Source organism: Triplophysa dalaica, chromosome 4, assembly GCF_015846415.1.
Source record: "Triplophysa dalaica isolate WHDGS20190420 chromosome 4, ASM1584641v1, whole genome shotgun sequence".
Lineage (NCBI taxonomy): Eukaryota > Metazoa > Chordata > Actinopteri > Cypriniformes > Nemacheilidae > Triplophysa > Triplophysa dalaica.
Window position 1 is genome coordinate 13,868,389 of NC_079545.1, and position 12,183 is coordinate 13,880,571.

Genomic DNA, 12,183 nt, shown 5'->3' on the forward strand with positions numbered 1-12,183 from the left:
TTCAGTTCTACAGTTTATCAAGAAAGGATAAATCACATCCTGATGGCTGAAAAAATCAGATCTACCACCTGGAGGGTGTGACACAACATGTGATGTAATTAGCAGTATGATCTTGCAATGACAAGATCCACAAACCCCTGAAAGCTAGTGTAGGCAATCTGGGGTTTGAAGGTTGTTTTCTTGGCGCATTCAAAAGCAGACTCGTTCTGTTAAGTTCTTCCCTTTAAAGCGGACAGCATATTGTTTATTTTGGCACAGTCAAAACCCTACTTCAAAGTCGAGCTATTGAGAAGTTCCTTTTACCTTCACAGTTTTTCACAGCTCTATTCAGGGCTGGGCAGTATTTTTGATACGTGTGTGTAAAATACATATTTTAAATACAAAATAGTATTTTGTCATTTGTATTTGATTGGATTGATGAAAATGGCTTCACTCAGCACGTGCATAAAGCCATGTCGAAATTAATAAAACAATATAAATGAAATTATATATATACATATAATATATAATAAAATAATAGGTAGAGGAAGACATATCAGAAATTATATTTAGATGTGTGAGACATAAAAATATTATGCCTTGTGGGGCGCGAGGCCCTGTGTGGTCGCACACCTGGAACAGCCCTTACGACGGCTTTGCCTAGGAATATGACAAAATGATTTGCCCTTTGCCCCCCTCCCCTTTTCTGGCATCCTGGCGCACAGCAGATCCCTGTTCAATTTGCAAAGTCTAAACAGCCTGGTTTTTAATTATTGTTCGATCACTGTCGATATCAATGCAACAGCCGGTCTAGCGCTCTCCTGAATACCTGCCAAAATGACGGAGTTCAGATTGTGTGACGTCAACCTCCAGAGTGCATAGTTGGTGTGTGGTGAGCACACGGTTGCCGTTACACTGTGGCTGCCGTTGCATTATCCAGGTGGATCTTGCACACTGGTGGTGGTTGAGGAGAGTACTTACGGACACATCTGACTGGATTAAAATAAAGACTCTTCACATAAAGTTATTATACGACCTTAAAGTGATACTTTTAATGACATTTCTGTGATGTGTTCAAATTTATTTTGAAGCTCAAGCCTTGTGGATCAATAAAAAAAACTCACACTTAAGCTTATGTCCATACTTGGTCATAAAAATATTATATATACATATTTTTTCACACTTTCAATAACTATTTTTTTCACACCAATCAGTCATTATCAAACATTTATTTTTTTCAGAGTTTTAACCTAGTTTGTTTACATAATCCCACATATATTATGCCTTAATGGTGAAAACTATAATGTGTTGCTTCTAAATTTATACATCAATATCAAGCTTGCCCTTCACCTTTCAAACATATTAAAACTGAATAATATTGCAAACAAGGGATTAAAAAACATGTTTGAAATCAAAATATTTTCAAATCCTAGTAGGCTACAGTGACTTGAATAGGATGAGTTGGATTTGTGACTTGCATTATATATGATGTCTTTCTTTCAAACTGTATACACACATACTCTCGTTCAGTACACATACAAACCACTCTTTGAAATTGACAGTGCACTAACACATAAAACCAGTAATAGCTGTATCTTTTGTTCAGTTTGCCTGCAGTGCTGTAAACAGCAGAAACAGAAAAAAGAAATGGTCAAATTTAATAAAAATGGACTAAAATGGAGAAAATAGCATAAGAATAATTGGTACACATTTAAAAACATTTAATTTTCTTTAAATGTATTCATTTTTTGTAATTTTGAACCCTTAATTTTTAATCATAGGATTATAGCGCTTAAGGGTTAAAAGCAGTGAATACTCTCCATTCCAATGGAACAAAGTCATAAGAGTTAGACATGAGGGTGAATTAATGATGAATATTTTGTTTTACAAACTATTCTGTCAAGTGCACACTGATAATCACATATCCGTGATGGGTTCAACACTGTTCTGGCACTTTGAATGAAGATATGAAGATCATGAACATGTGCCCCTTAACCGCATAAACATTTTTAAAGCTGTCGTGTAGGCAATCTGATTTGAGCGTGAAAATTCATGAGTTGAACGGTCCATAGAGTGCTTCAATAAGTAGGTGCTCACAGGCACAGAGCTGATGGGAATACTGAATAGCAATTCTTTCATTCATACGTTTAAACCAATTCGCATACAAACTATCAGCAAATAACTGGCAAACAAAAGAAAATCGTTTGTCTCTTCTCTAGCTCCTGCAGTGCTCCGCTAGAAAAATCTCAACCGGAAGAATATCTCTACGTTTTGTGAGGAGAACCAATAATGACATACAAAAATAGATGCCCTGACATTTCAATGGAAGACTCTCTCAAAAGGGGTTTTGCATTACGTTGGAGGTAACCTGCAAGGACAAACGCTATTGTTTTGTGCACTGTACAGACATGTACAAAACAATTCATAAATTAAATCAATCCGACAGACAATTTAATTCAGATTAGTGAGAAAGAGAATGCTATTTTTCTGCATGATTTTGACTGAGTTGCCGACATTGTGTAAGGACAGGGACTCGATACTCTCTTACAAAAAATGGCACACCAACTTCTAAACATGAAATCTCTATGTTGATAAGGTCTGAGTATGCATCAATAAGAAATATCCTACAAGTGCTGCGTCAAAAAATGCGAATCCAAGAGATGTACAGCATCTAACAGTGGTAATTTCAGCTGTCATTTTAAACATAAAAGGGGCCGATGCAATTGAAAAATAATGTCTACCCAAACACAAAGCAACTACGTGACTTCGTTACTATACAGATTTATTTCATGGTTTTGGATTGTATACATTTTTTTTGTATACATTATTCGGTACAAAATTCTGTGACAGGAATAACCGAAACGCAACACATCAGGTTATTTTTGCTACCAAGGCTTTTTTTAGATCAGGACGCTGTATAACCTGTTCAGCATCAGACACTAGACTAGATACAATTAGATTTAACAGTAGAGACAGTGTACTATAAATCAGGCTTCATACTATTTTTAAGATTAAAGTTAATTATACCCTGGGAACAATGAGTTTAGGACACAAGAGTTAATTGTACCATTCACGGTTCTCATGTCAATAAAATCTTTTATGCTTTTTTCAGACAGATTCTTCACTCTCCATACCCCCCACCAGCAAAATCATTTTACCCACAAAGGGAAATTGTGTCATTTCTTCAAAACCCATATTAATCCAAACACCAATTCAGTCTACAGTATGTGGAGAAATTATGAGGACTGTTGACATTCCTTTTTAAATACAATTAAAATTGAACAAGAACTCAGAGATGGTCAGTCACAAACATTTCTTTTAACATTTAATTTGGTTTTTGACAGAAAAACTTTGTCATATGTGTTTGGAACAGCATGAAGGTGAATATGACAGAATTCCTTTTTTTGGGTGAAATATCCCTTTAAATCCTTGTGATTACGGATCCGAAACTTGACAGACAAAAACAAATAAATAAAATACATTCTTCTATAAACAGGAGTGTTGTCTGGAAGAACAGTTTTGTGACAATATTCTGTTATGTTTGATCTTTTCGTCACATTTTTCATCACTACTTTGCAGCATCTCTCAATCGGCAAGCCACCGCTGTGATGAGAGCGGCACCTTTGCCACTGCCGTCCTCCGATTGGACGAGAGTAACTTCACAGTTGGGCGCCAGGTCTCTCAAAGTCTCTCGCATGATGCTGGAAAAGCTGATGAGACAAAATTCAGCAGTGATGCACTGAATGAAGAAATCGATGCGAATGAACTGAAAGGCTATAAAACTGGTCACGTTTTACGATTGTAAATTGAAAATGACAACTCTGCCCTTTAAGTGTTAGAGTCACTGATCTAGTACTGTCCATGTAAAGAGAAGATATCCGTCATTTAATTCAATAAAACATGAAAAGGGGGCTTCTTGGGCTATTGTATAAAGATTGTTTCTCTCCATAAAGCTTTCGGCTCTTGATAAAAAAAATCAATAGATCAAAATCTTTCATGACAATGCTGTTGGAAAGGCACTTGTGAATGTTAAGCAATATTTACACTAATAATACTCCACACGAGTTCAAACACATGAGAGATCATCACATGTGTGATAAAATTGACATTTTGGCATCTCAACCATGTTAAAGAAGAATACAGACATTTGAATTGTTTATAGCTAGCTTCTTTTTCAACCAAGCTTTGTGTTACATTACAGTTTTATGAAATCTACCATTTGCACACACAAAGAGATTCAAAGAGACTCATTTCCACTCTACTCACTGCGGGTGGAGTTTGTAGAGCGTGCCGTCCACTCCCACTGTGATTTTCAGCTGATCGAGGTTACGGTTCAGGCGTATCTTGTCCACCACGCCGGCCAGACCGGCTCCGCACAACTGGGCGGCACGTTTGGACACCACACTGCACACCTCCTTCACCAAAATACTGTCGTCACACGTGCTGGTGATCAAGCCCAGGTGCTGCAGGATGGAGCGAACCTGTCGCAGAGCCAAACGGTCACTGACGAAAAAAACTTCAGTTATTCATCCATCACAAACTGTGCTGTACATGTCCTCCCACACAACACAACAAGCTAGAAATGAATTGCTAACCATAACGAAACATCATAACTGTATGGATTAACTTTAAATAGCAATAAATAATGCAAACATTGGGCCTTATTTATCAAACGTAGAAACAAGCAGATCCGTGCGCAGAAATTGTCTTATGACAGGGTTTCCATGTGATTCCTCAAACATTCGTAAGCCACCAATCTCTGCGCACAAATGATCATACCTTGATAAATGTGGCGGCTGAAATCGGTCGTAATTTACATATCACGCCCCTATAAAGTCAAGGTGTAGACGCCTCGCCCCTAGAATTTCCAACATGGAGAAACGTAATCCGGGCAAAAAGAGGAACTTTTCCGATTTATAAATTCAAGTTTAACCTTTAAACGCCATAAAAATGATGTCAAAGTTATACAGCTTTCTTCATTTAAGTGAAGGAAAAATGGTCTGTGATGGAGGAGACAGATGCATGTTACTAAGCAGAATAAAGGTTTAAAATCTAATGCTGCTATTCTTACATTTCACGCTGCTTGATTCAAGCACACACAGTATAATGTTTGCTTCATTTCTTTTTTCTCTTTCAGGTCTTTCAGAGGCAGGACTAATTGTCTTCAGCTCCTACAAACCGGCTTACAACCTGCCACACAAAGCCAGGCAACCTCGAGCTGTGACCCTCTTCCACCCCCTCGAACATCGCAGACCGCACAAATAAAAAAACATTAATGCATGCGTGTTTTCTATTTTCATTAAAATGCATATTTTAACATGACAAAGAAGCTGTCATCTTGCAAAAACTTACCCATTTCTTAATGTATTTTTTGAGGTTTTTAAATGTTTTACTATAATTGTGGATTTTAATTATGGTAAGATATCTTAGAAGTGGCCTAAAAGCTCATATTAGTTTTTTTACACCAAGAACACGTTAACCTTGTAATTCCAATTAATAATAAAACAATTAAATGTTCATCAGGCTTTTTTTAAAATTTGTAATACTAAACAAAAAAAAACTAATCTTTCTATTTGTCATTATTCCTTTTCAGTTATCAAAAGGGTAAACCGTACATAAACCTTCACCCCATCTCAAAACTTGCGTACACCAACAGAAACCTGTTGTGAGATTTCATCGTATTAACCGTTCGCGGCCATATTGAGAAATGCAAAGTTTTGCAAGGAAACGACTGTACGCATAGTTTTCGGTCCAATGTTTCAAAATCAATGCATTACATTATGTCCTTTGAAACAATGTAATTATGTGCCAAAGCGCCTGAGGCGTATATAATGATAAACAACGTGCTCAGCATCTGAATATCATCTCTCTAGATCTGAAGGGACCTCGAGGACTCAACAACAACGCCTGCAGGTGGAATCCGCTGCAGGACTGTTCACACACCTTTCGATCTGTGACAGAAACTTGGTCTCGAAGATACCGCGGGTCTTGAGCCTCTCTGAGAGTTTTCCGCGGAACAGCAGACCTTTAGATGTGAAGTCCAGGAGAACGTTCCGAACCACCTCTCCCAGATACATGCCACTGATCATCTTTTCATACCTGAAGGCATCAAAAAAAGCGAGCGGATGAGTTCATCAATAATTTAAAAACACATCTTTCATTTTTATTACACTGACACTGGAGCACCTAGATGTCGTTTTAGATCCCTCCTTCAAATGAAATCTATAGCATTTCTGCAAGTACTTTGTAGTGATTTTTCAAACTTCGAAACAACCAATTTAATTTAAGTTGTCCTTGCAACCTGTGTGGGTTTATAATACCACCTACGGTTTTGTTTACATGCTTAACTCCAAATATAAACAACTGTAGGAGCCAAACATCCATTATAAATCATTAAATCTAGTTTTACAGAGAGCCAATTAAATTAAAATAAACAAGTTAAAAAAATGACAAGAACTGTGATATTAAAATCAGCTTTTGACCAACTAATTAAAATCTTAAAGTACCTGAAGCCCACCCACTCAAACGTCCACTCATACTGCAAAACTCAAAACCATGAAAACAACACACTTTATGTATCCATATTCCACGAACAGGACACTCCATATTTCGGCATACAAGTGCTTTACTAAGGCATAGTAAAGAAAAATATATAGTTTATTTCAAACTCCTCAAAAAATAAATAGGTGAAAAAACGGAATATAAAACGCAGCGCTTGAAGGGAAAGTTCAGCTAAAAATAAACCTAATTTGCTCCTTGACATTTTGTTCAAGATCCAAATGATGTTCATTATGAAAATTGTCCTGAACATCAGAGAATGCACAAATTAACAATTGTTTTCTCACACTTGATTGTGGCAATGGTTGAGGCACATCTGAGATCCTCGTGGAGCTGCAGGTGTCAGATAAATGCCGCCATTACGGTTGAAACAAACGCCAGGTATTACAAGATATTTTTGCAGGCATAGCCGAAATGTTTTTAGGTCTCAGGTCTTTAAATGCAATATATATCAGTAATGGCACTTGAAAATTGAATTCTAGAGGTAATGGGATCCCAGTGAGTCACCTGAAGACTCTGTTAATGTGGTCAGCAGTCTAGCCGCTGTTGCAACCGTCTAACGGTCTTTGTGCTGAACACAAAGACTTAAATCACAGATTAAATACTCCTGCATGCGGAATGAAGTCTGCGATTAAGTCTTACCGCTGTTTGCCTGGGTTAGCGGACTGCTCATCCACAGCTTGATCGAACTCTGTGGAGAAATCATCCAGCTCCCCACAGTCTCCAAACGCTCCCCACTCCATATTCACACACATTCGGCCCTCGTCTCCGTCCACTAGCTCAACGTTAGACATCTCCTCCATGTAGCATGCATTGGTGCCTGTCCCTATAGCACACAGACAGAGATGTATTGATTCATACTATACATACATTGGACCAAATGTGTATTGAGAAATGCTAACATCAAATGATCCTACAGGTCCCGTTACTCGATTGTTAGAGTATTGCATTAGTAGCGCCAAGGTCACGGATTAGATTCCCAGGGAACACACATACTGTGTAGCGGAAATGAGCTCTAATCTAACTGTAATAATAAGCTTCTGGTTAGGGCTGAAGGACAATGTGCATGACAATGGCTTTCCGGCCTGAAGCTAAAAAGTCCTGAGGCACCTACCCACAATGAGCCCAACTTCACACTGCGGGTCTTCATAGCCACACGTCATCATAGTGCCCACAGTGTCATTCACCACTGCAACCACATCCAGATCAAACTCCTGTGAGAGACAAGAGAGAGATTTAAAACCTCTTTATTCAAAACACAAAATTAAATAAATTGTGTTTTTTGTATTTATTATTTATTAACTTGACCCTTAACACTTTCACAGATCCCAGAACAGAGCATACAACATCTTTGAAACACCATATGATAATGAATTCCGCTACACCAGTGGTTCTCAAACTGTGGTACGTGTACCACTAGTGTTACTTGAAGAGACCCCCGGTGGTAAGTGAGGTGACGCGATATATTAACTATAATATATATTCAGTAAAACTATATATAAGCTTACATTTAGTGTTTTACATACAATTCAAATGTTTAATAGGCCTACATTATTGATAAATACGGAATACATCTCATCCTATGTGCAATTTTTAAATTGTTGATTTATTTTAAATTATAGATGAATTGTTGTTGTTTATTTATCATTGGTGGACGTAACTCAGGCGCATGACAGGCGGCTCAAACACAGAGTGGGAGCAGAAAGGCACTATTGTGTGTCTCTCTCACTTTCTCTCTTCCGATGAGCTGCGTGCAAATTAAGTATCTTATGTATTTCTGTACTTGAAGCACTGTTTAAAGCTGTTGTTATTGCTGTAAAGTGCTCATTTAACACGCGTCTGCTACTCAAGGTTAAATATACGAAGCACGCGTTGCGATGTATTTTTAACACGTCACTTTGACAAGAGATTCTGCAGTAAAGTGTGAGTCTTTGTTTGTTAGATACAGCTGTTCCCTTGATGTTAAAGTATACATTTATTTAATTATTTTCTGTGCCAAATATTCTTTCCACATTGTTTGTAGGCTTTCTGCAATCCGCAACAATGTTAAGAAATCCCCCCTTAAGAGTCCCTGAGAGTTTACGGAGCCCAGTTGACAGTATACTACAGAAAAGTGTTTTGTGTCAACTATTACTGCTGACTAACTTGAAAACTTGGAAAAAACATGTTCTTTAGTTTGAAAACAGCTGTTAAATAAAAGTGTATGTGTTATTAATAATACATTAGAATTGGAGGACGACGTATAAAGAGAAAGATTCATGGCTCAACTATTAATGGAAGAGTTTATTCTTGTGATTTTCTATAGCGGTCATTAGGTGGTACTTGGAACAACTCATTTTATTAAAGGTGGTACTTAGTTGGAGAACCACTGCTCTACACTATAAAAATGTGTCTGGTTTTCATCATTCTAATCAAAACAGTGTTTTCATCAGAATCTAAAGACTTTTCTGTCTTCTTTCTGCTTGGGCCTAATAAACATTTATTTTCCACTTTTGACTGTATCTGAAGCCAAGAACATATGAGAATGACAGGCAGAAAGATAGACAGAAAGACAAGCAGATATACAGGCAGGCAGACAATCATACAAAATGAGACAAAAACGGACAAAGAGAACAAGAAAAAGACAGACAGGCAGAGAGCAAGACAGAAAGAGAGACATACAGAAAGAAAAGAAAGAGATGGAAAAAGAGACAAAAAGAGAGACACAAAGAGAGACAGACAAAAAGCAAGCAAGAAAGAAAGATAGATGGGTTTTATGCAGAGCAAAGAGGCTGAGCGAATCCACCTTTCAATCTGCACATCATCTGTGTGACTGAACATCTTCTTAATTACATCTTGCTATAAAAGCCTCAGTAATTGTGGCTATTAAGTGCAGAAACTGTTATCACAGCACTTCTGTGCTTGCGGCAGAAACTTTGAGCGGTGGGTGGCAGTGCTGACCTCACTGCGATGGATGGCATCTTTAAGCAGTGTGGCCACGTCCTCTCCCTCACAGCCTGAGGCCTTAAATCCCTTCGTCCACTTTATCAGAATACCCTGCGAGACAGAAATGAGGGTTGCTACAGTATCGAAACACAGAAAAACAATTGTTCTCAACTTGTGCATTTGTGTGTGTTTCAAACTGACCTGGTCAAGTCGAGTCTGATGACAGGGGAAAGAAAAGGTGAAGCCGAGAGGCAGGGACGCTCCCTTCATACCCATGTACTCCATGAAGTCAGCTATACAGTGCACGATATGATCAAATAACTGTGGAGAACCATTCACACAAACACTCAGGTGAGGACAACAGATCATTCATTTCTGGACAACCACCTGCATTCAAGACAGGTCAATGTTTAGAAATAAGGATAGAGCCTGGAAATAGGACTACAACAAGTATGCGGTTCAATTGTGTGATTCTCCTTTGACATGTAGCTGGATTGTTCTGCTTGAGTGCAGTGACCACTTTCAAATAAATTGCAAACAGGTGAGAGCACTTCAGCCTCAATAGCACAAATATATTTTTTCTCAAAAGGTTGCACAGTAACATCTTGTAATGTGACACACACTTTCATGTACACTTTAACAAAATTCAAGTTTGCTTCTGGTGTCACATTGAATGGGTTTAATTGAGGTGGAGGACGTTTGGAGAGCGTACCTCTTCCCCGGTGCCCTGCGTGATGTCCTGAGGGATGGTGTAGATTTTATTATGCATCTCGACGGTTCGTCTCTTCCCTCTTCGAACGCGCACCAAGAGCACCCTGAAGTTTGTGCCGCCAAGATCCAGTGCCAAGAAGTCTCCGTGCTCTGCAGAGCAAGCACAATGGATTCAGAGAGTGTAAAGAGTATCTCTCTGGATGAGATACACACAACCATCATCTTTTTCAATTCCAGTTTGACTACTATTTCTGTCTATCTTCTGACAAGTTCCAAAAATTGTAATTCATGTCTGTTTAATTTGGTCTGTTCTTTAAACCATGCTATCATATGGCAATTACTGAGAAATAACATAAATGTATCTTGGCATTCAAAAAAGTTGTAAAATGCAAATGCAGAACACAGAATTACATTTACATTTAGCAGATGCTTTTATCCAGAGTGACAACGATAAATAAACAATGATTTTTTTCTAAAAGTACAAATTGTGTGTTGCTCAATCGGACCTGTCCCATCCGGTGTGGAGCGAACGAAAGTTGGCAGCATTTTGACAGTGGCCGTGGCGTGCGTTTCTTTTGCCAGACCGAGGTCCATCTCTTTCTCCATTTTTCTTTTTACTTCCAGGAGCTGATTCCGGCTGAGCCGCAGGGTGTCCAGAATACGCTGGCGCTCCGCGTGCTGCTTCGCCAACCGATACGCCACAGCGGTTACCATGGCAGCGCCCTTGCCGCTGCCATCCTCGGAGCGCATGAAACGCACGTCACAGTCAGGTACCAACATCCTCACCATCTTATGCATACGCCGAGCAAACCTGCAGGGAGAGAGAAAGAGGGTGCTAAAAAAGGGACCACAAAAATATACTTAAATCAGAATCAGAGAGAGCTTTATTGCCAAGTGTGCTTGGACACACAAGGAACTTGTCTTTGTGACAGAAGCTTCCAGTGCACATACAGATTAAAAAAGAGACAGAGCACTGGTAACAAAATGTTTTTAAAAAAATATGCGAGAGACAATACACATTTGATAGAAGGGACAATATTACACAAACGGACAATAGGCAGTATATTGAATGCACAAATGTGCTACAGTATATACAAATTATACAAGTTATCCAGGGGAATTTGGATAGTTGAGTATTATATCAATAACATGCGTTTAATAAATGTGAGGATATATGTTTTTATTGCACAGTAGAACATTGAACTGTTCATGAGGTAGATGGCCTATGGGAAGAAACTTTTCCTATGTCTGGCTGTTTTGGTGCTCTGTAGCGCTGACCGTACATATTTTTTTATTCAAATTATTTATTCACTGGAAAAAAAATGTTTTTGTACTTTTTATAGTAAGCACATATTAAAAGAATAATGACATTCTTTCAAACATAATAACAAGTAATTAAAGAGAGTCCATAAATAATCTACAGTTGTGGACAAAATTGATATCCAACTTTAAAAAATTGGCATTTTTATTTAAACCTTTTTTTATGAAAAGAAATGTGTATGCTTGCGCCGTATTTGTGCTTTGAGTGATTTTACTTGATTCTGATTGGCAGAAAGGTGTGCATTAAAACCGTTTAATGCACAGGTAATTCCAGTTAGTTTGTAGGGATGGGCATTTAAAGTAAAAATAATATTCGTAGATCCATGAGAACTATTCGAAAATGATTCGAAATTCGCACCCCTCCCCCACATGGACGCATTTACAGTAATTCACACACACACACACACTAACGGAGAGAGAGAGAGAACATTTCCGCTTCAAATCCGTATGACGACACACTGCTTTATGTATTATGGAATAGGCAATCTTACATCAAGCAATACATTAAGATAACGCGCTGAAACATTAATATATTAACAACCGAATGACGGCACTTATTAACAGTACGTCGATCAGCATCGACCGCTCATAATGCTAGAACATTACCTTGTAAAATATGAGCATGCACATTTAAACCAACTAAAAAACAGTGTGATTAATCAGGAAAATATATTAAAGCCATAAAGATTT

General features: G+C 38.1%; 1 protein-coding gene across 1 annotated transcript in view; it reads right to left on the minus strand.

Annotated features, from left to right (window-relative positions):
- Positions 1–1,191: 1,191 nt before the first annotated feature.
- hk2 (hexokinase 2) overlaps positions 1,192–12,183 on the minus strand; it is a 38,528-nt gene continuing 27,536 nt past the window's right edge. Inside the window, exons 10-18 of the mRNA XM_056745435.1 lie at positions 10,680–10,984; positions 10,175–10,323; positions 9,664–9,783; positions 9,478–9,573; positions 7,652–7,751; positions 7,180–7,363; positions 5,923–6,078; positions 4,246–4,482; positions 1,192–3,689 (exon numbers count right to left, since the gene is read on the minus strand). Coding sequence (XP_056601413.1) covers positions 3,548–3,689; positions 4,246–4,482; positions 5,923–6,078; positions 7,180–7,363; positions 7,652–7,751; positions 9,478–9,573; positions 9,664–9,783; positions 10,175–10,323; positions 10,680–10,984 — 1,489 coding nt within the window. The 3' untranslated portion in view covers positions 1,192–3,547. The remainder of the gene's footprint in view (positions 3,690–4,245; positions 4,483–5,922; positions 6,079–7,179; positions 7,364–7,651; positions 7,752–9,477; positions 9,574–9,663; positions 9,784–10,174; positions 10,324–10,679; positions 10,985–12,183) is intronic.